The sequence below is a fragment of the Argopecten irradians genome, chromosome 7, assembly GCF_041381155.1.
Source record: "Argopecten irradians isolate NY chromosome 7, Ai_NY, whole genome shotgun sequence".
Taxonomy (NCBI): Eukaryota; Metazoa; Mollusca; class Bivalvia; order Pectinida; family Pectinidae; genus Argopecten; species Argopecten irradians.
The window spans coordinates 23,177,935-23,187,042 of record NC_091140.1 but is presented as its reverse complement, the minus strand read 5'-3'; the positions used below and the strand labels follow the sequence as shown (position 1 = coordinate 23,187,042).

Sequence of the window (9,108 nt, the reverse complement as noted above, 5' to 3'; positions counted from 1 at the left end):
AAGAACTCGGATTTTACTAACTTGTTCTCACAAGTGACCAGGGATATCAACGCGTACACAATGTGTAGTAGCCATGTCTAGCTGTATTATTTAGGTCAATCTCATATACGTCCTTGATCAACACAACACGAGCGTTTTTTATAAGCCAAAGAATTATCGATTTTCTTTTAAAAAATGTTATTTAACCGTCCTGCATTAGGCCTATATAATGATTCGCAGTTTTCACGAAAAAGTCTACCACAAAAATTGTATACCACTCATCTTGTCGATAAAAAGATAAAAAATAATAAAACTTTAATTTTCTGTCGGCATGGCTAAATTGTTAACATTCGTACCCTAATAATTAAAAAAGATCACAAAAGAAATCAGGCACACGTAACTTCAAATCACAACCTCTACCTCTAAATCGCGACTTTTATTTTTGTTCGTAGAAAAGTGGAAATTTTGTGAGGCCTATGCACACCGCTGAATTATGAAAGTACATGGATGCCCTCGTTTTTTATCAGTAACACGAATTCTTACTTTTCAATATGGATCAACGGAGACACACGTAATGTGATTGTAATTAAAGTAGGAAACAGAAGAATTAGTACTTTTTCATATCCATGAAGACACATAATTGTAATGAAACCCAGAAGAAGAAATGTTGTTAATTACCGATTAGGTAGTCAGATTACACATTATTAAAGATACATGGTTGTTTGGTATGACGATAAATCTGTACAACATGGAATTTGTTGAGTGATTCTTAATTTTGTCTCGGATCCATTCTTCCTTCGTTTGAAATAGTGTTTGTCAGTATGCCTAATAAAATGGAAAATATTTACTACATATTATTATTTTCTAACGACTTATATTATCAAAAATATGTTTCTGATATATGCATAATTTCCCCCAAAATGAATATAGAATGACGGTTAATACAATTAAAGCATCTGTATTGAACCCCAAAACAGGTGGGGGATACATGTAATAAAATTGTTAAAAGCTGTAATATTTTATTGTGGCGTGAGATCGTTTTTAAAGCCCTGTAAATAAAATCCAAATATTTATGTTACAATAGCGACTTTTTTCTAGCTAAGTGTATAATTCTAACACTGAATGGTCAGAAGCCTTCAAATCTATCACTGACATTGAACACAAGAGATAAAACCCTATTATGACCAGAGGATTACTGACCACTGTCCACAATCTTCTGTTTGGCCGTAATCCGATGGTCAGCGATTAGATTCGTCCTTTACGTCCAGTCCGACAAAGCTTACATCATACATGTATATATCACAGAGCCTGTCACCACAAGTTCTTAAGTTTGCCATGATAACCCCTGTGTTAAAGACCTTTCCGAAACAGCTTTTTATTTTTAAAATGGGAATGTAAAACGAGATTGATAGTTTTGAAGAGTCGCATAAGTTATTAGCTTACTGTTAATTCTGCACTTATCATCATCCTCTAAACAATTTAATTAAAACAAATAAAATATAAATTTTCATAACGGGGGTCGTCTTATGTTCCCGCCGTCGTCCTAAATACCGCGCGGTAGTTGAACATTATACTGTGCCAGACATCAAAACAACGAAATTAATCTCCACAATTATCATACATAACACAGGTCATTTTGTATATGTTTGGCGTTGTTACCTCATCTTAGGTCCTCGATACGTATTTTCTTATGTTATTTATGTTTTTAGGAAACCATTATACTTTGCTCCGGAAAGGTAGTGGGCCTTTAAAGTACAATGTACTTCGTATGTTCGTTATTTCTTACTTTACCTAATTTAAATATTACATTAGAATGTATGACTAAAAATTGATAATTATAACAGAAGAAATAGGCGATCGTCAACAGCAAGGTAAATTTAGCAAACCCCTATTGTTTAGCTAAAAGTCATTCAAACAAGTCTCAGGCTGTAAATTATAATACGTTCCATCGCAAATATATAGATAGTACTTGTACATGCAACATATCAATTACCAAGATTCACCCGAAGTAAATCATAGTTGAATGCATTTTTTATTTCCATTTTTCGGTTAATCAAAGACGTACTCTATCTCACTTATTAACCCTTGGGCCTGCCGCCAATCAATTGCTGTTTAATTCTAAGTTCCCGTTTCAATACTCATTAATCTATCTGATCTGATACTTACCAATTTAGATAAAAAGGAACCCGGCGAAAATTTGACCAATCCTAATTATTAAATTGAGAATAAAAGCACCAAGAAATTGTGGGGATAGACTCTGTGATGTATGATGTTTATTGAGAAGTTAAAAACTCCGTCAACTTTTATTAGACGGAGCATGACAGTTTCATTACCGGTATGTAATAAGTTATATTAAAAAAAAATTGCACATTCTTAGAAAAAATATGTAAATTAATTGCAAATTAATCTTTATACAAGTCTTGTTTTTGCAACAACTTAGTTCATGATTGTTTAACGCACTTGTTATTTTTTCACCAGTAATAGTAAGGATTTGACCTCTTGTAACACATTTTTGTGTGTTAGAGTGAATAAACATTGAAACCTTGAAACAAGAGGATCACTCGGTGTTATTTTACCTGTATAATGGTTTACATTCAGAAAAGGCAAATACCCATGTAGGTATTTGGTTAGTACCGATAACTAGTTGTTTATTGGACCAGTAGGGGAGATAGGGATAGGGGAGTTGAGGGGAGGGGGAGGGGAGTGGGGTAGGCATACATATATTTACAGGTAGGGTTAGAATCTTTAGTTGTTTATTGGATCAGTAGGGGAGATAGGAGAAGTGAGTTAACAAGTCAGGTAAACTCTACATGTAGAGACAGGGTAAAGGGAGGGGTAGGGGTGGGCTAGGTAGACAGGTGAGAGCTGGACGGCTAGGTACACTTTACAGGATTGGAACAGCGGGGGAGATAGCCGAAGGTGGGGAGGGGCGACGGAGGAATAAGACGGTACATGTAGGTATAGGGGGGTACGTCTAGTAGTGGAATTGGCAGGGGAGGGTGGGGATTAGAGACAGGGAAGTGGCAGGGGAGGGTGGGGATTAGAGACAGGGAAGTGGCAGGGAAGGGTGGGGATTAGAGACAGGGAAGTGGCAGAGGAGGGTGGGGATTAGAGACAGGGAAGTGGCAGGATGATGGTGCTAGGTAGATTATACAGGTACAGGTAGGGGACAGGGTGGGAACCATGTACATCATTAAGATGTTAATTGGAAAGAGATTGAGGAGGGAGTTCGGTTCGTACAATGTACATCGTGTACCAGTGTACCTGGAACTTTGGAAGACTTATAGTAAACGTTATATAATCCAGGTATTTTACTTGGTTATATAATATCTGAACCGTTATCGGATCCTTTGAACACGGAGGACAGGTTTACACGTACACTGGTCAACGTATGGAGGACTGGACGGGTGGGCGAGAGGCGGATAGCAGATGTATCTGCTTATACAGCCTTATAGTTCGCTAAACCTGCCTCTATTATTATTTTTTTGCCTAATCAATAGTCTATATATTAGGGGGAAAAACTAATAGGCGGTTTTAGCGGACTAACAGTCTCATACTTAATTATAATTTTATGGTTCTGATTCATCTTGTAAGAGCAGATATTTTGATAGCTACATGCACTTAGTTCTCGGATTTAAGCACGCTATGTATTTAATTTTGATAAATGTAAACACTAACAATTTCTATTTCAAAATATTTTATTGGTAATACGATAAATATAATTATAATATAGATCATAAATATAATAAAGTACAATGTATTAACAATTGGATTGACAAAGCCTATACAAATCCTTTCCAATGTCAGGAAATGACAACAATAAATAATTTTTATAAATAAATATAATAAAGTTGATGATGAAAAAAAAATGCTTATAACTTAATTTACTAGAACCGAGCGAAAAATAAATATGTAAAATAAATATGTAATAGAATACCCTAGCGGGTCAAAGAAGAGTAATATATACAAAAGAAAATTCAAGAAGATAGTATAAAGTAAATGACAATAATTGAAGTAATATATAAAATTACATATAATTTAGAAAAGAAAGAGAACATGAAACTAGCTTAGAGCTGGTATACGAAATATAAACCATCATGCACACACACTTTCACACTCTTTTATATATATTTTATTCTAACAATATTGTCATCTATAAAATCGAAAAAAATCGCTTTATGTATAAGTTTTAAACTTTCCAAATTCCATTTCTTTCTTATTGATACTTTAAATTGGCTACTTTTGTTATTGTACTACAGAAAAAGAAACGAAGTGAAATGAAGTTTATATTAATTTTTCACTATTTAAAGCATTTTGACTAAGGATTTCATCAACATCCTTAGTTATCAAACTTCAATGTATTTTAATGCTTTAATTTTCAAAGGATATTTTTTCGCCTAATTTTGCTTAAAGGTTTTACCGAATTTATTTATATACGTTCAATATCTCCTCTACATGTACACGGAAAAACTATAAATGTTGTCATAGGAAGGAGAAATTCAATTCTTTACATCGTCTTGAGCTACAAGTAAGATAGAGTTAGCTCCCCTGAAACAAGGACGTCCTTGCCTGGAAGAAGCAGTATTTTTACATTCCCCATCTTTACTCTGTAAAGTTTACCTTGTTAGTTACATCGTCTTTATATCATGATATACTTTCACTAAAATCTCACCCTCTGATCGAATGAGTTCAGTATTCTCAGCATTCCATCGTGTGGAAATTATTTCGTTGATATCCGATATCTCATATTTCTAAATTCGCAAACTTGTAAATGGTGTAGGACAGCTATCACCTTCTAACCGAAATTACGTGATAGAAGCTAGGACAACTATAGATATATAGAACGAATGCAGTAATGTTCTTACTCGATTATTTCAGGGGCCTATACCTTTTGAATAGGAAAAAAACCTACCCTTTTATCTTTTTTGAAATATATATATTTAAGAGAGTTTTTGTTGCCTTTTGGAAAGTATTTTCATAAAATTGGGGAAATACAGCAAAATTTCTCTAGGGGAAGGGGCCCAAATGTACCCAAAAAATCACTGGAATGTCATATATTTCAAAATAGATTTACCTCGGTTATTTAATTACTGGTCTTATTAGCACTTACGGCCTTTGTCAATTATATATATATATATGCCGTTTTAAGAAGTCTCCATAGGTTGCTATACATATTTCATATCGTGGGCATGTTCTATCCCATTGTATGAATTACAAATTGTACACATTCTCCGTTTTCGAGTGATGCTTTTTGAAGCGACCAGTTATCATTTATTTTCAGAAACACAACAGAATTGTAAATTATTTCACAAATATTACTAAGTCACTAAGTTACTACGTGCTTCATCCGTTGTCGTGCGCCACCCGCAAACGTTTCATTCAAACGACTTCTTCACACAAACCTATATCATAATACAGGAGTAGATAGGAGGGCTAAATGCTAAAAGCGACTTTGATTTACATGATATTTGGTCTGTGACATGCTGGGATTTATAAAGGACTACCAACTTTGTTCAAATGAATGACCTTGACATTCATTCAATGGCGCAGTGGCCAAATAGGCTAAATATTTTAACGAATTATTTCCAATAACTACGAGGCTTAGAGGCTTGGCATGCATTGGGAATGTAGCATGTTGGGATGAAGGGATACTAAGTTTGTTCAAATATTAAAAGACTTTGACCGTCCTTCAGCATCATGCTTTGAAATATTCTATTTTCTGTCTAAGCCACCGAAAATTTACCGAAATATCATATAAATATCCGATGATTTCAAGTTCAAGTTCTTTATTAACCTTGGGGGTCAACGTATTCGTATGACTTCTGCTCAACACTTGATGGGGCGCCCTAGGGGTTATCAGTTACATTTAAAGTTAAAATTAAAAATTCAATCATTTCAAAATTGACGTCATCAACTAGGAGTAAACAGTTTAATTAGGTGATATGGTATGTATTGACTAATTACTTTCTTTGCATTCGAAACCGATGAAGTAATACGATATTACCTGCGAAACCCATCTACATCTACAGAGCGCGGCGAAATGTGTTCACATGTATGTCAATAGGCCTAATGCTCACTCGTTATAAATGAAACGGACTTGGGACCTGCGTCCATCCGTCGTTTCTCCGAGGAAAATGTATTGTGGTCTTGTGTTGGTCTTGGTATCCGCAATATATGGAACTGTATGTGCACAACGAACCCGGACCGATGATTTAGACAGATTATATAAGGACTTAACAACAAACTATAGCAAAGATATTCGGCCTTTTGTGCATCCTGATCACCCAACAATAGTGAATGTATCTTTCACACTTTTGTCTCTCAAAGAATACGAAGAAAAATCTGGCATGCTCGCAATCGTAGGAATTTTTACATTCGTATGGCATGACGTTAACATGATGTGGGACCGTGATTCTTATGGAGGTTTGACTTCTATTCTTATACCCCAAGCCAAAGTATGGGTACCAGAGGTGTTCAACGGAAGACCATTCGAGGAGATTGAACCTTTAGGACACGATCGACTAAACGTCCGGGTTTATGAAGACGGTACCATGTTGTGGTTGCCTGGGAATGTTTACCAAACCACGTGTGGTGCTGACATCACAAATTACCCTTTTGATTCTCACCGGTGTGATTATGTTTTCACACCGTGGATGTACTTTTTCAACGAAGTTTACCTTATGTCAACTTTTGATAGAATGGACCTTGACGCGTTTAATCCAAATGGTCTTTGGGAACTAAAGAGTACAGCTATGTTTACTGATAATGATGTATTCGACTCACAGTTGTTAATGCTTCAACTTTATTTCAAACGCCGGTCAATGTTTCATGTTGTAAATATCCTTGTGCCTATAAACGTTTTGGGAATATTAAATATTTTGGTCTTCCTGCTGCCCGCCAAGTCCGGTGAACGAGCTGGATTTTCCATCACAGTTTTACTAGCAATGTCCGTGTTCCTCACCATCATTTCCGACAGCTTACCAAATACCAGCCAACCAAATATCCCGAGAATGTCCTATCTCCTGCTGGTAGACATGGTTATCAGTTCGCTGATAACACTTTGCACAATCCTTGTGTTGCGTTTGCATAATAAAAGTGATGAAGAAGACATACCAAGATGGCTGCGATGCTTTTCTTGTAGTTCAAAATATAACAAGAAAAGAAGGGCAAGGTTTGATGATTCAGATTCATTTTCGAATATTAACAACGGAGAATTCTTTCAAGGACAAACTATTGAAGAGAATGGAAACTTCGGTTTCGGAGGAGCGAACGAGTTTGGATATGCTCGGCGAAACTGGTATCGCAATGAGATCTGGGATTATCCATACGGTTATGATACAGCTCGGCGTAGATATGATAACCGGAGTGAAACTTATTTCGACGGAGTGAATAGCAAGCGAGAACAAACGAACTTCGATAGTCAGCGTCATGTTATCACATGGAAAGAAGTTGCTGACTTTTTCGACATTTGCCTTTTCATTCTTTTTCTTTTGTTAAACATTGCTAAAATTTCAGCTTCGTTTTTGTTGATTAATGACGATTCTAATTGATTGAATGATTGATTATTTAGAGAATTTTCCAATGAGTTGAATTGCAAAACCTTGAATGCACTATGGTAACATTGATTAATATTGGTTTTACGTAAATTAAGAGCAATATTTTATCACTTGAAATAATGAATATAAAAAAGAAAACAAAGGTAGAAAGAGAAATATTCAGTAAAAATCAAACGCAACTAATTTCAATTCTTAATGAATCCGTTCAGTTTACTTTTTCATTGTGTGTATATATTGTAAATATGTTTGATCTGTGTCTACGCTCTTAGCATATGTGCATTGCAATGTTTACTCTTTATAATTGTAACATATCTAAAGAGAAATAAAACAATTATGAAGTTTTGAAATATTTGTTTTCGGCTTATATACAACAACCTGTATATCTTATAACCGACCCGATTAGCTATAAGTCATTCAGGATGTACTTTATGGTTCTGACATAAACACTTAGCTTCCCAAATTTAGATGTCATTGAACAGACAATTCGCATTTTGTTTAAATTTTCCACAAAAAATTTAACTTTGTTTTCATCAGACGACAAGTCATTCAAAAATTATACACATCCAAAAATTAAATACCGTATTTCTTTGTGTCCATTTTCGACAAAAGAGATTTCGTCTAATGACCGTAATTTGAATTTATTTCTTTTCTTTTACTTTCCAACACCTCCCCAAATAGCAAGTCCTTGAAATGGTCTGAGGTTTTAATAGGACGTCAACCAATTATTAAGGATTTTTAGGGCCATATTAAAGAACATTAACTTCTCTCATACCTACATGTGTAATACTGGCTCGTCCAAAGCCTCGTGACGTCACAGCGTCAACAAAATTACTATTCTTTTGGTGCAATTATAACTTTTTTTTTTCAGAGAGTAGGCTGCATTTACTTTAAAAGATACAAACAACGGGATTTGTAATGAAAATATCACGCATATTTTCATGTATGAGGAATTGACTTCAAAATTCAGGAATATTACAGTAGTAAAATTGCAATAAGACGTCGAGGTATGAGAGAGAAATACTTTTCCATGCGTTGATATGAAGGATATATTCTACCCGAGGGGTCTCAAAATTGTGTAATAACCTCTGCAAGCCTCGGATTTTACAACATTTTGTGGCCCTCGGGTAGAATATCCCTATCCTTCATATCTACAAATGAAAGAGTCTTATAGTACAATATCCACCAAGTGGAACAAATCTACTTAGCTTTATAATTGCGTTAAGGCCAAATTGTTGCACTGATGAGAACAAGGAACTGGGAATTAGGTACAGTCTATATTAGTCCGCTAATCCTGCCTATATTATTGGGCCATTTTTTTGCCAAATATATTAGGCGAAAAAATAATAAAATAAAAAAGCCTAATATTATTGATAGGTTTAGCGGACTAAGTCTACATATCGTAGACCGACCCTATGATCTTTGATTTTTTTTCCAGACGTTTTAGTTATCTAGATCAAAGATATTTAAAATCACACTTCACGCTGAACAAACAATAAATATCTAAACTATAAGTAATCCACATGTCCCTGTGCTACTGAGGTAATCTTAAGGAGATATAACTAAAAAGACTAGA

General features: G+C 34.9%; 1 protein-coding gene across 1 annotated transcript; it reads left to right on the top strand.

The window, feature by feature from the left end:
• Positions 1 to 5,386: 5,386 nt before the first annotated feature.
• Positions 5,387 to 7,892, top strand: LOC138327892 (neuronal acetylcholine receptor subunit alpha-9-like). The gene has a single exon (XM_069274342.1). It carries the CDS (start codon positions 6,066 to 6,068, stop codon positions 7,527 to 7,529), a length of 1,464 nt encoding a protein of 487 aa, XP_069130443.1. The 5' UTR covers positions 5,387 to 6,065; the 3' UTR covers positions 7,530 to 7,892.
• The last annotated feature ends 1,216 nt before the right edge of the window (positions 7,893 to 9,108 follow it).

What these genes read in the sequence shown, in the direction of transcription:
- LOC138327892 (XM_069274342.1), top strand. Translation starts at nt 6,066, where the DNA reads ATGAAACGGACTTGGGACCTGCGTCCATCCGTCGTTTCTCCGAGGAAA.